Raw genomic sequence first — 23249 nt, 5'->3', positions numbered from 1 at the left:
AGCAAGGAAGTAACTCTGAAATTATCCCATCAGTAAGATTAGGTCCACATTACTCAAACACACTTTTCCCTCCACACAGCTTAAAGAAACCCCTCTTTAAAATGTGAGAAATCACTTAATGCTTTCAAACCACTGCTAACAAATAACATGAGCTCAGGCATGAGTTGACAGCTGCTTGTTCATTAGGTGTAATGGAACATAATTTCTTCTGATGCTGCTTTATTCATGATGGAGGTTTTTGCTAACTTGCTCAGGAGAGGACTCAACAGATGACTCAGGTGATACAAAGAAATTGCAGATCTTTTAGAGAACCAGGATGCTCCACAATGAAACTTTCAGCATTTATTTTCCCTTGCTGCCACAACTCTCAGTGACACCAGTGGAAYTTCACTGCAGACATATAAATCTGACACGCTGATACACGTAGTATTTTCACCACCTTAAACATATGTGTATGATATAGTCTGTAAGAAAGACTAGCACTTTTTAACAGAAGACTGATTTTCCTGGAACATTACTCGCAATAAAAATTTACTGTCTTTGCAAAACATGGACCTGCTGAAGTCATGCCACACACCTTACAGGCAAGGTCGTTTTTTACTCCTGGTCAGATGCTGCCTGACCTGTCATTAATATAACAGCAAATCTATGTAATCTTGCCTGTAGCATAACATTCCTTACAGAAACACTTAATTTCCCAAAGCAGCCATGGCATTTTCATTAGTGCGACTTCTCCTGTTCATTCAAAAAGTCACCACAAATCAACAGCTAAGTAAGGKCAGACAGAGTGTTATGACCAGGCTGGAAAACTCAGAGTATACAAATGTTATGCCTATSCTCAGCAGCAAAATGATGGTTATTGTTGGAAAGTTTTCTGTTCTAGTATTGGAATGTTCTAATTTTCAATGATAAAGGTCTACATAAAGCAACTACTGGAAAGGTAGAAAGTTTTTCTAACATTCCTAATTCATCTGGGACAAACCCCCATCATCTCTGAGGCAACCACACTGTTTCCTARTCACAAGGGCATTCTACTTGACTAGTGGACTGAAAAAGATAGTGTCTCCAGGTATTATTTAGAAAGCAGCTTATAAAAACAACTCAGTAATACACTGAGAACATGAGTTATTATTAAGATCATGCTGAGGTTTGGAAAGCTTAGTGACCTATTCTACTTTCAGAATATATGGAGTCTAAATATCTTGCCACTTTCATTTACTAATTGCATTTTTGTCACRATTTCTCTGAAGAGTTACAGATTTCTTTAAAGAGCTACATTTTTGGATGTACTGTCTGATAATTACAGTGTAAGTTTCATGCCCTTTTCATCTAAGGGAAGTCTAAGGGAGGAAGAAGACAGCAGGGAATTGAAGGCCTTTAGACACAAGCAGAAGTCTCCGTTGCAAGAGAAAGGAGAGCTCTGTTTCACCTGCTTTAATGCATTCCAGAAACTGTACTAATGCCAAAACCTTCTCCAGTATTCCTGAACAAAACACCATATAGATTCTCTTTTTTTAATGCATTATTATTTCACTATACTACCTCATGCTCTCACAACCACCAAGCACAACCAGTATTCAGAAAAAAAGAACAAAGACACTTCAGTTGGGCTTCTCTTTTAAATGTAAAGGTTTAAATGAGAAGTGGTGGGAGGATTCAGAAAGAAAACAACAGTATGACCTTTGCTCTTTGAAGCTATTTAAACAAGTTGCTGACCTGTAGCTTATGCACTTTCGGGTTCTGGTAGATCTCCTCTCAAGTTTTGATTTGGGCTTTTTGGAATCTTTCTTCTTTTCTTCCTGACCTTCAGGTATTTCTGGTTCCTGTTCAGATAAGACACAAGTGTCAAAAAGCTTTATCTCCTCCCTCCCTTTGCACCCATTATTACTGAACTCATGTGATAAAGATTATTCAATCCATCTGGGAAGCTCATATGCCCAACAYAGCACATTTTAACTTCTAATACAGTGACTTATTACAGCAATTCAGGTGAATTTGCACATTCTGCCCTTCCTACATAATTTCCAAAGAGAGTATTTAAGGGTTTGGGCTATTGGTTCGTTGTGTGCTGCAATGCTGAGATCATGCCTCAGGTGATACTTCCAGGGCAAGCAAATGTAGCATCTGAACAAACTGTGGCTACCACCTCTACATACTGAGCAATGATACCTTTACACAGTGCAGTTTCAATAMAGTTTCATGCAGGTTAGTTTTACTATATTGTTTGCAAGTTATTAATTTAAAAGTCATGCACCCCCAGGCTGCATTTCTCAAATATTTGCTCTCAGCCATAGACTCTTCCACAAGTTTGTAAAATTTGTTATCATTTTTCTGTTATCCAGAGACAGGGAGAAAAAGCTGGCCTTGTTACAGCCAGGCAGAGTGCAAAGTCTATGTTTAGAATGAATAAAAGTTCAATTTTAAATTGCACAGAACAGATTATTTAATTTTGGATGAAGGCATTTGGCTAAGACTTCCAGATACTTGGTTTATAATGTATTTAAGTGAGAAGAGGCTGTTCTCCATGTGAATCAAAGCATTTTTCCTCTTTTCTCAAGGGAAGCCATATAAAAACATTTGTTAATGAAACACTAAATAGTTACKGTTTTTAATAACATGACCTTAACATCCACTCCTTGAAGGCAAATGCTATGCTGCTAAGAGATACTGCATATTCCCTCTGAATCATAAGCCAGAAACACTTGTTTCCACCACTTCCAAAGGAAAGCCAYGACAATAAGCTCAGACCCAGATAACTGCACAGCAAACATCAGAGTTAAATAACTAATCCCACCTTTATAAACTACTGAATGCTGGAGCACTCAACTCAAAACCCAGTTGTAATGGACAGGAAGGTGGTTCTGCAATCACTCACTGGCAGAGGATTGTGTGTGGGATCAGGTGGCTCTTAATAAACACCTTAAAGTTCCCTTGGTTTCTCTGCTATATTCAGTCTAAAATGAAGGGTCTAGAATTATTTCTGATCTGCATATATATTTTTTTTTCTTTCCAAGATGTTACTAGCACCTCTGACACACCACTGAGAAACTTCTTCCCTGAGAAGTCTGGAAAATAAAGCAATAACGCYACACAGACACAGAAGCTTACCTGAGGTGGAATGATGTTCTCAATACTGATACCCACGTACACCAACCGCTCCTTTCTTAAGGAAAGAAAGAAAATGAAATTAAGCTTACAGAAAATCTGCATGTATCTAAAATAATGCTGTAATTAGCATCATTTGAAGCTTCTTACTATTGCTACACAGAAACATCCCAAGAGGACATTCCAAGTGAACCAGTCACTGAAGTTGGGATTATGTGCTAATTCTCATGTGATTACATTTTCCTGCATGTATAATGTGAGAGATTTCCAAAGACTTCTGACAATCAACAGTACTTGAAGATTGTGGGCACCACAAAAATTATAGAATTTGGGGGGTAAAAAGCAAGTAAAAATCAGCTGAAAAATATTGATGCGGTGATGAAGATTATGTTGTCAGATCCAAAACTACCACCARTCTTGGAGGGTAAGATAAAAAGGRAATTCAAAATCACACTGAACTGGGAAAAATATGTAAAGAGAGGAGGCAATCCAAAATAGATGAGTGCCAAATCTTAGATCCAAGCAGGAACAAGCAACTCAAGAAACACCAAGGAACAAATAACTGCCTACAGAGCAATTGTTTGCCAGAGAAGAAGAGCCTGAGCAAAGATCAGCAGAGTCAAGCTGCTGCACAAAGAACTATGTGAACAGATGGATGTGTGAACAGGAAAACAGTTGMCAAGGCATCTGAAGGACACCTGCCATGGCAGTCAGCCCTGTTCATGCCTGGCTGGAATATTTTGAGCCATCTTGGTACCACATGTAGTCCAAGAAATGTGTGGTCCAGCTGAAGAGTACAGAGCTACCCAGTGGGAGTTACTGGGAGACATGCCCTGTAGATAAGGGCTGAAAAAGCAGAATACATCTGTGTCAAGAGCACTGGACCAAACCAAAGATGGGAGAGAGAGAAGTACTCAAATACAGGAACAACTCTGGTAAGGAGGAGCAGGCTGTCCTCCTTGACCATGGTGTGTTGCAGGATTAAATCTATTTGAGCAAAATTCAGTTTAGACTTTGCTTGCCTCAAGATAAGCTTCCTGTGTCATCTAAATTGCCTCAGGGACAGTTTTGGCTCCGGAAGGACACAAGTTTCCTGTAAGTCCAGCTGTACCTGTCAGTCTCAACTAGAGATGGATTTCCTAACACTTCACAAATAGCACTAGATGCTGATCTTCATGGTRTTGAACTGAGCATTCAAAAAAGCAATCTGTCAGGAAGAACAGCCAAGTACTAACACAGACCACCACCACAGATCCCCACTAGCYTTTTCCTAGGAAAATAAGGGATATTTTAAACAAATTAAGAGCACAATGAAAGTTGATGGCATTTACTGGTGTCTCTGGAAGGACTCTGGGTTTTTGAACTGGAGTGTCTTAATCAACCAGAATCAGACTACTGAACTTACAGGGAGTGCCTGTATGAGCATGTCACACTATATTTTACTTGCAACAGGATGCATCATGTACATAACWGCAAAAATGCCCAAGAAATGTATTAATTTTTTAGATACATTTACTTCATTGTATAATGTTCGGCAAATATTAGCAGCCACGTATAAAAATGTTGTTTCCAATAGACTCTTTAGAACTTAATGAATGTAAGTAAATTTTGAAAGTCTTTTGACTAGCCTTCTACACTMTACATTCTGGCATACTCTTTTCTTAAATAAAATGAAAAAGCAGAGTTCCTAAAGTAATACTTATAAAGAGTAAAAATGGATTTTAGGTTGTTTTACAGTTAAAAAGACCATGGACTTTGAAAACTCGGTACCATTACGCCTACTGAAATGACTGGTGGTCTATAAAAGGAATTGGTTTTGTATCCTGATGTAAATGCTCCTAACTGACAGATGAAAAAGAAATCCTCATCCACTTGGGCACCAGGAGATTGGCTGGATAAGGAGGAAGGATGCTGTGCAAAGTCACTATGCTCTTGAAAATGAATTAAAATAATATTTTAAGGCAAGGAATGCAAYTGATGAAATGAGAAAGGAACAAGAAGTGCAAACATTTTCGTATTCAGCAAGTGTCTTTGATAGTTTGCTCAACTTCTCATTTCTTGTAATGCAAAACATCAAGAGACAAGAGATGAGAAAAATTCAGCTGTTTTTGAACATGATCAGCAAGTTTTCCAGTTGAGCTTGAGTATACACTGCTTAAGAAATCAGTCAAGGCGATCCCRCTGAGGACAAGGTCTAGATATGAAACGCAAAATGGTATCAAATGAATTCCTTATTCCTTGTGTGGTAGACAGGAGGTCAAGAGTTTAGCCAAGAGATTAAACACTTGAACCAAGCCATCTCCAAGGGCAGCAGCAGATAAGCACTAACTGGTTATAAAGTCTACTTAGGCAAATTCAAGAAAACATTTTATCTCAATTAGGCAGCAGGAAAAGCTGCTACAGGGAAGTCATGAAAATGTGCATGAAAGCAAGTATTCCAACTGGTCTGGCCTGGGAGAATTAGACAAGTAGTTTCTAGAGGAATTTTCCATAAGAGGTCTGAAAGCATCTAACATGAATTAAAAGGGCAATCCTAAAAAGCTTTAATGTCCACTCCCTCCATCTGCTGGTAGGACGTGATTATAGAAGTTAGTCTGTACATGGGAAACCTGAAATTCAGCCAGGTTGTTGTGGTAGCACCTTGAATTCATGAACAGTTTAGAAAGGGGGAGGGGAAAAGGTATGAWTTCACATGTATTTGTCAGTCAACATGAAACCTGAAGGTTTCATCTAAAAAAATTTGGGACATAACAGTTTAGGGTTGCTCAAGCACATGGCTGAGCAGCTTAATCAGCTTCAGTCAGATTCCTGAGAGCTGGAAAGAACAAAATATGACTACTTCAAAAAGCATGATAGTAACACTGCTTCAAAGAACCTATTAAGGAGACAGATCCATAATGATACAGTCGGATTTCTTCTCTGACAAAAAGACAGACACCAACCACACACTGAGTTTTCAGAAACACTGCCTACAAGTATGTCTGTGCCCCAAACAACCAACTTATACAGTGAGGTGTAATAAGGACTATCACTTCCTCTGGCATTATGATTCTTCAGCCTTTTTACCTTGTTATTTGCTACAATACACCACTAAGTTGTAAAACTTCAATATTCACCTATTATATTGTGAAGTCTATTATAACTCAAGCTTGTTTTTCAGAAAAAACATTAAAAACTAACTAAAATAAAAAACTCAGTTTTATGATATACAATATAAAGCATCAGGTCGATTTGCTATGAGGATCAAATTACAAAGCAAGTTACTAAACATCTGTTTCAGACACTGAAACCCGCTATATCATCAAATGTATGTTCTTCTGTTGCTCTCAGAAGATCATGTTTTTATGCAACACTGGTAATTTCAAGAAAGCAAGAGAGACTGGCAAAAACTTGCGTTCCATGTAATATTTGCCAGCAAAATATTCACCAAAATAGGTCTAAAAATACTGTTCAGTAGTAATGAGCACTGCCACCATAAAGCAAAACAGCAGAGTTCCTGTGTGTCCCATACTCCTGCACAGATGGAGGCTGTGTATATGCTGAGCTCACTCATAAAAACAGMCAATAATTTCACTCTCAAAGCTACAAATTCAGCAGAATTGGCAATGGATAATTTCACCAACACATGAACTAGATATTCTCGGAGCAGATGTAGTCACACTAAGAACAGTTGGTACCTGATCTGTCACTATCATTGCTGCTGTTATAACAGCAATAAAAAACAGATTTGAAGAAAACTGAAAGTAGAAACAGATTGTGCTCYGATCTTCCCAGCACTGACTTGGTATATCTCATGTAATATTACAGTCCCTGCCATAAATTTAAGCCTGCTCTATTACCTTCTGCAACAGGGTCTCACCTTCTGGTGAAGTTTCCCTTTTAGAATAAAATTCATGCAAAGTTTTGTTTAATAATGCATACAGATGTTATTAAATTCTGCACAACACTCAATATATATCCTAAAAGGTATGAATTATGCAGACTGTGTTTCATGCCCCTCATTTTCACATCTGAAAACTGCCAAYAGGATGTTCCAACTATTAAGGCCATTGTTCCTAACCACAGTAAATCCGTTTGCATTTAGCCTTTCATAATGACAGGGGTGGCAGCTGGYTTGAGCAGGGTGATAATAATGCCAAGGTTTTGGGTTCAATTCCTGCATGGGCCATTCACTGAAGAGTTGAACTGGATGATCYTTGTGGGTCCCTTTCAACTCAGAATACTCTGATTCTGAAGCTTCACTGACCCCACTGCCCTACAGCAATTGCTGCATAGTCTTGTACATTTGGCAGAGTTTAACAGAATCTAAAGCAACAATACTCAAATCCCACARTAATCGGGATGACTTTTGGAGTGAAGTCAAGACTTAACCTTGCTTACAGCAGGAACTCTGCATTKGACTGACACACGCATGGTTAGTATAGCCAACACATGCAGCTGACCCAGTGCTGGAAAYCCTTTAACTACTGGTGTAAGAAAGTGAAATGTGTTCAGGCATTTCAACAGAAGTTTAGTACAAATATATTTATCTTTTTCAATTATTRGACTTGTCCTCACTTCTTGCAGGCAGGCCCAGCACCAAGTCACCAATAACCCATGGGCAGTCAAAACTTATCTTACCAATTCCCAGTCTCATCACTGCTTTTCTCCCCAGTCCCCAGTTACTTTAATRCTTGCTCAGTTATTACCACACCCTGCACAGCAGCTTGTGAGTAAAATCAAACAGTACCTGCGTTCTGCACGCTCTTTCTTCTTTAAGACAACATCCAGATCTTGTAATTGTTCCTCTAATTTCTCACAGAGTAATTTCTAAAGGAAGGAAACACAGTATGTTTATTTCACAGTCAGCTATTTCCCCATTGAACTAACATTCAGACTCTTCATCCACTATGTCTGTATTTGTCTGGAAGAAGGGTGAATGCCTTGCTGCATTGGTGGCTTCTCCTCAATGAATGAGGCTTTACAATAAAGCCCATCCTTTTTTAACATGAGCTCCACTATCAAGGCCAGGTTGAACGGGGCTTTGAGCAACCTGGTCTAGTGAAGATGTCCCTGTCCATAGCAAAGGAGTATGGAACTAGAGGAGCTCAGTGGACACTGTAGCAAAAAGCAGAGAGACACTTTATGATAATTTTCTTACCAAATACTCAAGGAGCTGTCCATAAAAATGATTTCCAATGGACAAATTGTGTGTTATTCCATAYTAATGATATTATTATACTATTTCCAAGAATGATTTTCATCCTTTTACATGTCATTTTTCATATTAAAGAGGACTTAACAGCAACAGAACAAGGCTATGTTCTAGCTACAAGTGCACACAAAACATTCTTACATAACCAAAATCATCACTACTTAAAAACATTTCTCAAAGGACATCTAAAAATCAACATCAAATACAGCCATCTCGCATCATGCCCAAATAYCACTAGCTTATTGCAGGGCAACAGATTGTTTGGCACAGAATTTCTCTAAAAGTAAGGAAGGGGGTTTGGGATCAGGCAGATTATTCTGAAAATGTGCATAAATGGTTTCCCATTAATTTAACCAGAGCAGCATCACACACTGTCTGCTTATCCTCCCAAGTATCAACCCTGCAAATGTTGCTATTTTATATGTACAGTAAATCAAACTGGACACATGCCCAGGTTTTTRGGTTTTTGACAGAAGCTGCTTTTAACCTTGGAAAAAAGTGTTCATACTTGTCTACTGCTTGACTAGAACAACCCTGGCTTTCCCAGCAGAAGCAAACTATACCCTGAGTCTAAGCAGTAACAGCAGCTTTCTCTAACCAGCTTCTGAGCAAATGTCTCTGAGAGGGAATAGCACTTCAGAAACATTTGCTTGCTTTGGCCACTGATCCATCCCTTGCTGCCTACTGCTTCTGCCTCCAGGATGACAAACACAGTGTTTCTTTGGGGAAAAATTAAGACATTGTATCTGTAACACTATATTAGCTTGAGGTGATTCAACCAGATACGGTACATGATCAGTGTGGCTGGAAATTGCCAACAAGTCGGCAATACACAGTCATTCATCACTAGCAGAAAAAAGAAAGAGAAAACCATGCCACAAACTCAGTTTTACTAACAGATGGGAGARAAGATCAGCAGTCCTACCATTCATCCCAGTCTATTTGTTAAGAGACAAAAATATAGAAAGAAGTTGTTAAAGTCCCAGCCAATCTCCAGAACCATAAGCAAAGCTGCAAAGGAGAAGAGTGAAGTCACACAGGAAGCATACATGCTGGCAAGGCGGGCAGAACCACTCTCCATCAGGGATGATCATCAGCGGAGGGCGAAGGCAGGCTGTGTGGTACCCGCTGTCACAAGAGTCACACAACAAAATCTGTGCAAACAAAACATGTTGTGAGTATCTTCTGGCATTCACAATATGTAACAAGCTCCAGAACTATTTCCCCAGCCAACACAGAAGCGCTTTATACTTTGGACTGTGCCAAAACAAAACAAAAAAAAAATCCTGTACCACCTTTCTGGGGCCAAGGGGGGGTTTTATGCGGAAAGTTTATTTATCATGGTTTTCCATGATAACACCAGATTTCCTCTTACTATATCTTCTCTACTTAGTGCTGCTGGGCTATGTAGACTATGTGCCCTTGGTGTAAAATCTGGTAATGCTTTCCAGATCCTAGACTAAGTGGAAAACTCGATCYGAACAAGATGTGGTATGACCTGTTTTCCCTATGCACTCTTATGCAGGAAACCTGGCCTTTTTCCTCAGTCAGAATAATTTTTTGACCTGGGCAGTAGGGACAAAGTCTTGCAGGCTCCTAGGGGCATTTAGARCTAGGCAACTATTAAGAGTTCATACTTAGTTGGATAAAATTTGACATCTCCTTTTCTATAGAAGTGAAGAACAAAGCTGGCATCCCCTGTGTGTATATCTACTGAAATATTTATCTCTAACATCCTAAAGATTAAAAAGGTCAAACTTTCTCTCAGCTTTGCCAGGATATCTGTCGAACACCCAAGAGTGGGCTTCTTCTGTGGATACAYATCAGGACTGCACATGATGATTTCCCAGATAAACAGAGGAATTCATGATGATGTCCACCACAAATAAATGAGAACCATGAAAAACAGCAAAATCTTGTTGTGCTCTGTCTGCGATTTTGCCGTACATTCTCAGGGTGAGATGCAGCTACATCCAAGGAAGATGACTGTGAAGCTGTGGCTATGTCCTAAGACACTGGAAAGCAGACATCACACTGCTGGGGTTCTTTCCTCTGTATTCACTGCAACTACAGGCAAAGCCTCACACAGGCTGATTCTCAATGGGCTAAGGTGTGTTATACCTCATAAAAAGTATTTATTTCCATGTTGGCAAGCAGGAAAAATAACTAACTCACATCCTTATGAAAGGTAACTCATCTACTCTCGTGAGTTTATCACCTAAAATCTAGAAGATATTTTCCTGCATACACCTATCCTGAAGGATGATATGCCTTCAGATACCACCAAAGCCAATCCACCAAATCTGACACAACAACCCGCAGAAGTTTTCCCCAAACACCCACCAGCTCAGGATGATTGGGAAGGCCACACTTCTTGCATGGCTCATCGTCATCAGCAGGTGGAGCTTCTTCTTCCTCCTCTTCCTCCTCTTCTTCCTCCTCATCAGAGTTTTTTTCACTCTCAGAGTCCTCAGTCTCTTCATTACTTGAGTACTTCCACCTGCCACGTGTCCGTGTACCCGTCCACCGAACTTTGCTTCGCTRTAAGACACCATTTCAAAGGAAAAAATGCAAAGGAAGCTCAGAGAATTTCTTCCTAGATCTTAAAAAATACTTGTCTTCAGAGTGAAGTGATTCATTTCAGTCAGAACAGCTGCAGTAAATTTACAGCAGAGCATTTCAATTAACATAGTCTTTCAAAGATCCTTAAAATGCAGCCAGATAAAGGGAGAAAAACCTGCATCTATGTGCAGAAAGTAATTTTCAAATAAGATTTRAAAGTAGGAAGACAAATTTTTCCACTCAGCCCCTTTATTTCTATTTTGACAAGGCAAACATTGTAGTGAACATGGTAAATTCCAGATTTAAACTTTCTGACTCGTTCATAACTTACCTCAACCCAAAGAGAATCTTTTTTTCTCCCACCCAACCCCCAAAAAAGTATAACCATTTTATTTTACTTCAGAAAATGTGTTTGTTTCTGAAATAATGATTCAATTGGTGCTTCTCTTTTGCTACTCAAAGGGGCTTCTACCCCTATTGATCTCATATTTTGAATGAAATACCGTATTTGAATATATATATTACCATATCTTGAATGAAAAACAGKTTTCAATTAAAATTCAGAAGATATTCTGAATTATTTTAACTATTTTGTACAACTAAGRTATTTTAGATTTAAAGCAATATGTCAAACAGAAGGAACTTTTATTCCCATTGATTGACTTATTGACACCCATCATTCTCTCAGTACTCATTACCTCCATTCCCTACCGCCACTGAAAAAGGAAAATAACTTTCCCAGCCTTTTCAATTCAAAATATTTTTTCAATTTTGACTAAACTACTCACAAACCTGAGTARACTGAATAAACCAATATGAACAATATATTCTATTTCTCCTGCAGGATAGACTTGTACCAAAGCTGTATTTGCCATATTGGTAATATTTTGTTTCAGGTTCTTGACATCACTGTCTACCAGTTTAGAGATGCAACTGCTCCCTAAGCTTTAGTAGCAAAGGTACTTCAAATCCATGATAGTCTAAGTTTAGGTTTAGGATTCACATTATACACTTTGTAATTTCCAATTGTTTTTTTTTTAAGACTTGTCTTTAAAAAGAAAAGGAACCCCAAAATATAAATTAGGCCRTTAAAGATTCTGGTATTTTTCATTCTGTTTAAATGACAGAAGCTTAACACAGRAGCTTTGAACTCATTCCTCTATCATGATTATTTTAAAATCTCTCTAGATAAGTAAACGTCTCTAGATCTCTTGATCTTTCACAAATAGAAATCAAGTCAAAACACCTGTAGCAACAGTAGTTCCAAAATCTAATGACTTTTAGAACTTACTTTTATATGTTTTCATTTTTAATTAGAATTTGTTTCTCATTTCTTCATGTATGTGACAGAGTATTTCAGTATAGATGTTACCATTCACTGAAAAATGAACTGCTGGTTCAGTTTTATTCAGGTTGCCCAATATAGCAGTATGTGAAAGAAACTTGCTAAATGAGTGAATGCTTTGGCAAAACTACAGAATTGGTTAAAAGAGTATTGCAGTGAAGCATTTTACAAGCTGATATAAAAAGAGTGCACTTAAAAATACAAACTTGTTATTCCTCTTTTTTTTTTTGTACTCCATGTCGAGAAAAAACAGAACATAAATKAATAAAAGGTTATTTATAAGCACACAGTCTCAGAAGCACACCATACAAAGTAGTTTAACTTTCTGTCACATATTTTATCTCAGGTACTTTTAAAGATCTATCCTGCATTAACAGAAGTTAATTATGAAAAAAATACCTCCATCAACATTACCTCCATCCCATATGTGAGAAAGGCTAAATTATAAAATCAATTCACCACAACAATACCTTTCACGTCACTAGAAACAGAGCTCATATTATTTTTATTCTTCATCATTCGTTGCTTCCTTTTTATCTTATGATCATCCTGACCAACCAGACACCAACAAGTATCCCTCTAGKAAATCCCAAAGGAGTTACAAATCTCCAGCCACACAGCCTCACATGTGATCATGTCCATTTTTAGAAGAATTCACTCAGGTTGATTTGGTCTACTTAGGCCAGTTTAACTGACAGATTTTATAAACTGTCAAAGTTTAGAAAAAGTCAACTGATTTTAGCACCCTCCTTGGAGGTGTTTTTAAATTGGTCGAGTCCACTAACCAGATTGCAATGCTAGTTTCTGGCAAAAGCTGACCAAAGGAACATAATCCTTCCTCACTCTTCCTATGTAACAGTGTATTTTCCTCATAGATAAGACTGTGGCTTTTCTTTACTCCCARGTAATAAAACTGTATTACCTTGTTAACCTTAGAATTTGTCTCCTTCTCTTGTTTTTTTGCATCTTCTTTTCGTTCTGGTTTTTGTGCTGCTGCAGGTTTCTCCTCTTCCTCTTCAGTTCGCTTTTTCTCAGGCTTCTGATCCCGAGTCTCCACAACTTTCGGAGTAGGCTTGGATATTCTTGGCGATCGCCTTAACGTGCGGCCAATGCTGACCTCTTCTGGCGGTGTTTCTGTCTTTCTCTTCCGACTAGAGATCCTAATCGTTAATTTAATTCCTTCTTTCTGTCTTTCAGAAGTTATTTCTTTATTCTCTGTTGCACAGGTTTCTTCTTCAGAAACTAGCTTATATTTAAATTTGCTTTTAGGTACTGGAGATTCTTTTTTACTCTCTGAGSCGTCCTCTAGATTAGATGTATGAGCATCATCTAATCTCTCTGGCTCTGTTTTGGCAGCTTCTGGCTCTTCCTCTTTCTTTTCAGGGCTAGATTTTTCTTCTACTTTGCTCTCCTCAAGTAGAGCTGTTTTACAATCAGAGTCCTCCTTTTCTGTAACAGGTTTCTCTACTGTAACAGGAGATGTGGATGCAGGAGGTATCTCAGCAGRTTTTGGAGAGTCATTTTTCTCCTCAGGCTCATCTTTACTTTTCAAAGTCTCTTCATCAGGCAGTGCAAGCTTAGGCAGTTCTGCAGGAGTAGATGCATTTGGGGACATTTCTAGCTTCTCTGAACATTCTTTGGGTGGTGGCAGGCTGTCATTTTTAATATCAGTGTCTTGTTTCTCTTCAGTTGTTTTGGCACAGTCTTCAGAGATTGAAGACTCTTCTGCTACCATCTCAGCAGTTTTGCTGTCAAGGGACTCTTTTTCCACAGGACTAGACTCCTCCTTTGAAGGCACTTTCTGATTAGAAACCTCAGAGACCACAGCCCCAGTCTCTTTCAGCACAGATACTGCATTTTTCTCAATCTCACATGTTTTTATAACTGTACTAACAGTATTTAGGGAGTCTGATACTTCTTCTCCACTCTTTCCATTTTTCTCTTTTAATGAGGTGCTGTCTTCTATTGCCGTAGCAGAGTGTTCTGACTTGTTATTTTGTATGACGCTCGGGGTTATTTTTTCACAGCCAACCTCTCCATTTACTAGCACTTTCCCATCAGGACATAAAGCAGTAATTGTAGGGACTCTCTTAAAAGCTTCTTCTTCTGGTTTCCCTTCTTCCTTCAAGACATCCTTTGTTGGAGTAACACATTTACACAGGGGGCCTTTTATTGGACTGTCATAGTCATCTGTCAGTTTGATCTCCCGCTTTTTAAGTGGTATTTTTGCCTGTTGGTCATTTTTAAGTTTTTCACTTTCTTCCACAGATTTCTCCACAATTTCTTGTGGAGTTTTGACATTAACACAGAATTCTAACCTCTCTGGCTCGTGTACTGCTATTTTGTCCATACAACTTTTTACCTCTTTTAGGTCTTTGGGTTCTATTTTGTTTTCCTTCACCTCCACTTTAACAGGCTTGACATTTTCCTTAAAGGAGTCACTTTCTTCCTTGACAGTTTGCTTTTCTTCATTGTGTTCTGGAAGTTTCTCTAATTTCACTATTACTGGCAATTTTACAATTTCTTTTTCTTCCACTTTTTCAATTTTAAGCATATTTTCATCTTTGTCCACAGGGGGAGGAAGGCTTTCTGATTCCACTTTTTCTTCTACCTCCTCTTTTTCTTCTTTGATTTTCAATTGATTTTCTGTTGACAGAGAAAAACACCTGTGAAACAACCAGGGGACCTACAGGATTACAAAGAACTTYATCAAAACAGAGGCATACCTAAAAATCCCAACAGCCCAAGTCTCGCACAAAGGACTCTTCTCTCACTAAATTAGTAGAAATCTGCCTTGTCTAACACTGTGATTAAGTAAGTGGGCTGACAATTTTTAGCTACAGAATCACTCTCCAGTTTAATTATATATAAAGATGAACCTAAACTTCAGAAACTAGCAGCAGAACTCTAGATTTACACTTCTTTCAACAGACATCTTAGCCCCTTCTTCAGTATTACCACAATACTTCCAGAGGATACATCAAATGTAAGCAGAGGCCTGAAGTCTCACTTGAGTCTCTGGACTATTTCAGAAAACAGAACATGGTGTAAGACTCCATGGCCTTCAAGGGAAATTCCTCAGAGAAATGRGTCCCCTGTTTGTAGATGTTTTTATTTCAAGATATACTTAACTAYTGTATTTCAACAGTTCAGAGAAACGACATCCAGCATTATGGCTTACAGCAAAATTCATCCAGGTTCTCCAGGCAGTAATTACATCTCCTGCATACAGATAATACTCTACACTCACTTCATCTGCTGTTTTAAAATAAGCAATGAATAGTAGCATATCCCAGAAAAACCTGTAGAGCCTAAAGAATCAGGTTATTCCACTTTACTAACTCAGTTTTAGGTCATTAAGGTTTGAAGTACAGTTCTACCACACAGAATAAACCATACAGATATTTTGTCACTATGAACCTAAGCTTGTTATTTATTATTACCACAGCCTCTTGATATCTCAATATACAAAATCTTTTGTATTTTACCAACCATTTTRTGTCAGCCAGAAATAGAACTAATTAGAAAAAGCAAATACAATAGAACTATATATACCAGAACAGCAGTTCCTGCCACCTGGAAGATGCTTTTGCAAGCGTATCACAATTGCAAACAAATATGTGAGATTTTTTTCCTTCTACCTCACCCCTCTCCATCTGAGCTAGTGTAGTTTTCTTCCATGATGAGAGCTTTCCAAAGTAGTTACCAGTATACAGGGGAAAGGACATGACAGCTAACAATTACATCAAAGAAATYAAGCATTTTAGGAAAGAACTGTGAGAAGGAATTCACAGATCTTGCCTTTGCAAATACAAAGCATGTATCCATATAAATCTCAGTATCAGTACAGTAAACATGTATCTTTAAGGCACTAAAAGSAGTAACATTTTGAAGGCTCAAGGCTAGCTTTTCCCCCTTCATAGAGGTGATCCCCATTTAGAGCCCTTATAACAGCCTCTGCAAAGATACCTGTCTCTAACCGTGAGAATGAGGCATTTTCTGTGTCCAGATTCTTCCACTTTCCCTTCATTAGTGTCTGTCTAAATTTTGTTCAACCATCTCTTYCCTTCACCTACTGCTTTCTCCCAAACTTTGTTAAGGATCACCACAATCCCAAAACTTCTCAATACAAAAAAATCACCAGATGTTTTATAGTTTAACTCCCTAAACTAATAACAAAACATTTCACATACACACAAAATAACTCAGTTGATGTACAAGCTCTCCTGATGCTCCTCAAGTCAATCAATCAGGCCAGTAGAAAACATGTAAGCATTGGGTCAGTTTACCATGTATTTATATGAACTAATTCAATATTACATGACAGCATTAAAATGGTCAAAGCAAACAGGTATCAAGTCTTCCAGTATGTTCTCMCTGCATCTTAGGAGGGCTTTCAGGGCAATCCCTGGACTACAAGAAGAAAATATTACAGCTTCGCAACTGAAAGGCTCTAAGGAATGCAATGTGAATACACTGACAGTGCTCAAATCACTGCAAATGTAAATAATTTCATTATTCATTACATATACAGGACATGGACTTGTAGGAGTGAGTCCGTGAAGATGCTTAAAGGGCTGGAGCACCTTTGTTATGGAGACAGGTTGAGAGCCTTTATTGGATAGCCTGTATTGGATAGCATCTTCCAATACTTAAAGAGGTCCTGCAAAGACTTTGGACAAGGGCATGGGTGACAGGATGAGGGGGAAGGACTAAGGGAAGATTTAAAACGGAGATTTAGATTAGATATTAGGAAGAAATCCTTCACTGTGAGGGTGGTGAGGCAAAGATTGMCCAGCAAAGTTGTGACTGCCCCRTCCCTGGGAGTGTTCAAGGTCAGGCTGGATGGGGCTCTGAGCAACCTTATCCAGTTGAAGATCCAGTCTCTGCTTACTGCAGGGACGTTGGACYAGAAGGCCTTTAAAGGGTCTTCCAACCCCAACTATTCTGTGATTCTGTAACTAGTGCCTAGAGGTGATTTTACACCAATACACAGCCTAATGCAAGTATTGAGTCAGGTGAGTGTGCCACAGCATTTGGGGAATTATCTACAGTAGGGACATTTTAATGAATGTTTCCAAATGGCCGTTCCTGAATCCAATGTGAAGCAAAACTGTATCTGAATAAGAGGTCTCAATCAGATGGTTTAAGCTTGCTTGACTGAGACAAAAGCACGATCAGTGCATGGAATTAATTMTGCAGTGTTGGTAACCACGCAGGTTGTGCTGGCACTTACATGTGGAGTCAGATGTGGGAAATGCCTGAGACTGAAAGATAATTCTGCTGGTGTTTTGTCACAATTTAGAGCCATTTCTACAACCAWCTCTTAGTGCTTCCACAACAACTCAAATTTTTTATCTAAATACTTATTTATTTCTTCTGTTCAGCACTGCTTATTGCAAAGAAGAATAGAATAGTAAGTCCTCTCTGATACTCCGAACCAAGACAAGCCTTGGCTAATTTCCTATATCCAATTAACTTACACACATTTGCAGAAACACTTCCTAACATACTGAGAAACTTAAATCTTGGTTCTGATTGTAAAAACAGTTCCCTGTATTTTAACAAAATAATAAGACCAGRTAGTAAAACTGGGGTAAAATTATTTGGGGTAACAAGATTCTAGTTCCTCATGACCTGAAAGATCAGACTCTTAAAAAGTCAAATACTTCAGGCCCACTTAGTAAAACCAATGCACAAACCAACAAGTCGAGCAGGTTATGAAGTACGTGCAGTGACATGATAATAAGGAAAGAAAAAGGTTCTTGACTTTGATCTTGTAAATCTCTTCCAACCTAAATAATTCTGTGATTTTAATAACAACAATACAGTGGAGGCAGATAAGGACAGCCTCACTTCTAAATGTTTTAGCCTTCAAAACTGTTTTAACTTAAGCTCATGTCTTCTTGAAACATTACGTCAATTGTGAAACATTGGAGGAAATAACCTATACTTTTGTGATTCTGACTCAAAAGCAAGAATAAACACCACATCCAATACTGTATTGATTTCAATCATGGCATTGCACAAGATTTTTTTCTTTTTCACATTTTAATGTTGCTAAAACAGAAGTTTGGCAACAGTTCAATGCCCCACTAAAACATACAATAATGAACATGTACAATATCATAAAAAATGTACAGTAAAAGTTTAAAAAAACTACTGAGAAAACMATTTTTACACCGTTCTCTTCCTCTATATAAATGCTTGAGCCTAAATATGCACTAGAACGCCCTCCAAATAGATTTATAATTTTGAAGTATTCAATATTTACTTCTTTTAAGCTGTAATTTAATGCAGTAACTTTTTTTGAAGCTGAAAATTTTAACATTGCCACAGCAAAACTTCTAAAGCTTGAGAAAAGAAGGCAGAAAACCTTGTGTCGCTGCTTCTTCACCCTTTTTGGTGTCTTCATCTTCTATGCTTGGACTCTCACGTGATGAATTCTCCTGCTGAGAATTGTTGTTTTTCAACAGGGCAGGATCAATTTGTGCTTTCAAGAGCTCAAGGGTCTCAGCAAGCTCATTGCGGTTTCTAGAAGAGAAAAACACACTGTCTGATAAGCCACTTACCTCAAAAGCATTCATAAAAAAACAAGCAAACATTATCTGCTTAAATTAATTATCCTGAAAATCTTACAGAGTTATTTAGTGAAAATACAAGCACAGTGAAATGCTTGTCCCACTAGTAGGGCTGCAACTTCAAAGTCAGAAACCTCCTAATTTACCCATACCAAAACAAAATTATGCTTTTGGAAGGACCATACCTACCTGTCTATCTCAACTCAATTCCTATTGTGTCTGGTTGCTTCTACTATTATTSTGTTATTTAGTATCCTCTTGCTACGCATCAGTGATTATTCTCTGCTATTTCTTTTATTCTCTCAGCAGAGAGCAAGCTACAGCTCTCTGCTCATGCATGGAAGAAGTAATCACATCTTTTGAGTGAAACTTGCAAAAGCAACCAGCAAAATACTTWAGATACTTTTTGCAAGTGCCCATCCTAAGCACAAGCAACCAACAACACAAGTTGCCTAGAAAACTCCATCAACTCAAGTTATGACAAAAAAAATGTTAGTGCACAGTTGTACAAACGCGAATCTCAGTGCATTTTAATTCCTTATTTAAACTGCATATCCAATTATTAAAAAAAAAAACCTTTAATTTATAAAGAACTTGACCCATGAATGAACAGAGTTATTGTTTTCTTAATGGACTAAACTAATAAGGCTCTCACATCTGTTTTTCAAAGTCTGTGTTCAGCAACTTGTTTTCCCCAGGTTYACAGAAAAAAAAGGAAGCCTGCAACAATCCAAATATATGGAACCTCAGGGATTTCAAAACCATTTCAGATTTCTCAATGCACAACTGTGTTTTTCTGCTGTCAATGTGGAGTGTTAGAATCTTCCCAGCAGAACTCTGATTTCTTCCTCTTTTGGCAATGAATTTTGGAGTCTATAATGCATGGAAGAGATGGATGACACATGGAACTGTTTGTTTGGATACAATTACTTTATTCCCCCACAACAGCTGTCTAGATGTAACTCATAGTAATGCTTATAATTTTATGGCCCGTTGACAGTGGTTTAAACACTTCTGTATGACTCCCTCAGTTACTGAAGTTATGGCGTTGCAARTAATCTGCAGATTATTTGGGTTGGAAGGGACCTTCAAAGATCATCTATTTCCAGCTTCCCTGCTATGGGCAGGGACATCTTCCACAAGACCAAGTTGCTAAAAGCTCTATCAAATCTGGCCTCAAACACTTCCTGGAATGGGRCASCCACAGTTTCTCTGAGYAAYCTGTGCTACTGCCTCACCACTCTCACAGAGAAGAATTTCTCCCTAATATCGAATYTTAACCTGGCCTCTGTCAGTTTGAAGCCATTCCTCCTTGTCCTGTCACTACACACATCTGTAACAAATCCCTCTCCCYTTTTCCTGATCCCCTTTAGGTACTAGAAAGGGCTCTGAGTTTTCCCTGGAKCCTTTTCTTCTCCAGGCTRAACAATCCCAAGTCTCTCAGCCTGTCTTCARYMGGAGAGGTGCTTCAGYCCTCTGATCATCTCCTTGGCCTCCTCTGGATTCCTTCCMACAGGAGTAATTGCAATATAATTTCTCCAAGAGCAAATGTGTCCACTTGTAACTTTCCTAATAAAGCTGAAGCTAAAGAAGMAAGAGTGTTCTATTTTCTAAGGCATTTAGCTGGCCAGTAAGCAATATGGAGCCATCATCCTCAAGTCAGTCTCCTTGGCACCCTTTCTGTATATTCATTGTAGTTTGAACAAGCAAGAAACAAATTATGTGATGGCTGTTACCAACAAATCTGTGAGTTACTTCTGTACGTGATTTTTCACTAGAACATAGATGTCAGTGCAGGAAATCCCACTGTCAATAATCTTACTGTGTAAGAAATGAAGGTTTATTGAATTACATTTCTGAGCCCCAATCACAAATAGCTAAAAATCCTACAAAATAAAAAGAAGGAATACCTAACAATGCACTTCCATGTGGATCCATCCTGGTCATCCTGTTCTTCTATGTACATCCTGACATTATGCTCTTGATCCAGYTGATACCAGTACATGAGGCCATCCTTGTCCCGACCAATGGGCTGCAGGCGCATGGCATCAGCATCCTCCTCGTTAATGATATTCTTAAACTTTAGATTGTCATCAAACTGACATTCACAGAGATACTGAAAAAGTAAGAAAATAGAAAGACTGTTAAGATGTCAAAAATATAAACAGAAAGAAAATCAGTTCATTTCATTTCAGCGTGATTCAGAACTTCTTTTTAGACCTCTCTCTACTGCATCTGTATGTCAGCTGTAGCTACCAGTTTYTTCCAGACTATGYTGTCTTTAAATGAGATAYAAGGTTTTGGTTTGKTTTTGTTTTTTCTCAACTTGGCTAGCTTAGAAAGCTTTTTCTATATTTTTATTACATAGTACAAATGGTTTCATTCCACAGTAGAGCCCATACGTAACTTGTAACCAACCCTGACAATTTCATCAAGCCCAAAAAAGATGTCGTCCCATTTTGCCCTTGGAATTCAGCAAGGTAACAAATACATTTAGAAGTGTGTATTGCACAGGCAAAAAGCTCTTGACAAAACAGTAAGCACAAGATTATTTTCATATAAAGTGTGAAAAAAATGCAAACAAATGTTACATGCYGTTTGGGTCCATCCCACTACAATGAATAGCATAATGTATATACCAAAATCAGCTCTATATTTAATATATGCACTATGGTTCTGTCAAGCTAAATTTGCAAGACCTTAAAGTGAGTGAGGAAGCAGTAATTTAAAACCTTAGCTGATGAATGTGTACCTTCAGAATCCCCAGTTTGCATTCAACACTCATTTCTAGGTATCCTTTTTTTTCCATCTCCCAAGCCCAAGTGCTGTTGAATTCTTGACATATCTGTTACAAACAAAATAAGCAGATTTCTAAGATTAGGAGAAAAAAGAAACTTTAAACTTTTTTATTAATAGTACCTTACTACAATAATTATACATGATCTCTTTGTGATTGCAGTCAGAAAATCTTAAACAAAAATAAAAAGTAAACCCGAGGCACGTTAGCAAGCACTGATGAATTTTCATGGAAGAGCAGTTCAYCAAGGTCTTGATCACCACCACATTCTCTGCCCAAATTAGGCAGTTGACTCTGGAATGGGAAGGTATTGTTGTCGTTGCTGTGCACATCTCACATTTTCTATTTCTGTCTATTTAGAATATAAATTCTCTCAAGCAGACATGACTTCCTATTCTATCTCCTTACAGCACTTAGCACATAAGTTGCCACGGTATCTTGGGGCCCCTAAGTCCTTCAACCGTACTGCAGAYAACAAATACAACTGCTACTCGCTCCACGCTGTGGAATTATTACTCTTTACAAAATACCTTGGGCTTCAAGCTGTTTGACAATTTTTTAAAATATTGTAAGTATAGCCAATTTCAATTTATTTAAAGCAAATAAATTCTACCACACCAATATGGGGGAATAAAAACCTAATACCAGAAAAAAACAGCAGTAGARGAGAAACAGATTGGATCAGCACGAGCTCCAACAATAACAGTGGAGAAGAAATTCTCTCTCCTAAACAACTCAGACGTGAACTCAGACAACTTAAGGCAAATCTCATGAACAGAGACAAGCTGCTCATCAATTGAGGACACACGGTGGGACTCCAGTCARTGAGGCTATTTCAGTGGAAATACCCATGAGGAGGCAAAAGCTGATGTCAGATACACCTCCAGTTGGAATTATTTTTAAAAGCCACTGCTGAATCACAACTGTCAAATMAGTGCATCTAGTGCTGCTGCCCTTCAGTCTGAAAGGCTGGACTCAATCAAAACAGTGCAGTTTCCCAATCAACGAATTATTATTAACCATATAATACAGTTACCAAGTTACTTTGAAACATGTTAATCACATCTGGAAGAAGATTTCTYTGTAAACAGCAGCAAAAATAATCTTAAATTTCACCCACCAGAAGTACAAATCAACTGATTCATAATGTAAAACCCTACCTGGGCTATAACCAAGCAAAGGGRCCACTACCTCTCCACTGTCCCACAACCATACTACCAGCCCTCCACTCTCCCTAGAACTGATACCATTTCTTGGGTGGCACAAAGGTAAGCCTGCAGTCAGGCCAGCTCAGCCACCTCATAAATCATACTCTGATTTGAAGCTGTGACCTACAGAGAACAGTGAAGAACACAGGTCACAAGGGATCTTGCTGAAGAGCAGTTTTTCCTGCTCTGAGGTTAAGGAGTGTTACACTGGGACTTCTCTTACGCCAAGCCAAAGCTCACAGCAGGAGACAATCGCTGCTCACTCACAAAATAAGGCTACTCCAACTTCTCTCTCCTTTTCAACCACGTAATGTGAAGTACACTGGGAAACTGTATCAAAACCCTTGCTCAGGGCATATGCTAGTTGCTGTTCATTGCTTACTCATTAAGTCTGAGAGCAATAAAGAGAAGCTTCATGTGCTACAGAAGTCTGTGACTGTCAAAGCATAAGCTTTGA

General features: G+C 38.4%; 1 protein-coding gene across 1 annotated transcript in view; it reads right to left on the bottom strand.

Annotated features, from left to right (window-relative positions):
* The window catches only part of RSF1 (remodeling and spacing factor 1), a 63138-nt gene that overhangs the window by 10876 nt on the left and 29013 nt on the right, over window positions 1–23249 (bottom strand). The window contains exons 3-11 of the mRNA XM_057377707.1: window positions 21540–21632; window positions 20698–20903; window positions 18583–18740; window positions 13129–14852; window positions 10643–10840; window positions 9349–9453; window positions 7835–7914; window positions 3109–3163; window positions 1717–1823 (exon numbers count right to left, since the gene is read on the bottom strand). Coding sequence (XP_057233690.1) covers window positions 1717–1823; window positions 3109–3163; window positions 7835–7914; window positions 9349–9453; window positions 10643–10840; window positions 13129–14852; window positions 18583–18740; window positions 20698–20903; window positions 21540–21632 — 2726 coding nt within the window. The remainder of the gene's footprint in view (window positions 1–1716; window positions 1824–3108; window positions 3164–7834; window positions 7915–9348; window positions 9454–10642; window positions 10841–13128; window positions 14853–18582; window positions 18741–20697; window positions 20904–21539; window positions 21633–23249) is intronic.

The sequence above is a fragment of the Malurus melanocephalus genome, unplaced genomic scaffold (assembly GCF_030028575.1).
Source record: "Malurus melanocephalus ecotype Western Australia unplaced genomic scaffold, MMel_1.1 scaffold_322, whole genome shotgun sequence".
NCBI lineage: Eukaryota > Metazoa > Chordata > Aves > Passeriformes > Maluridae > Malurus > Malurus melanocephalus.
The sequence above is the reverse complement of the archived record's forward strand: the minus strand, read 5'-3'. Positions and strand labels throughout refer to the sequence as shown.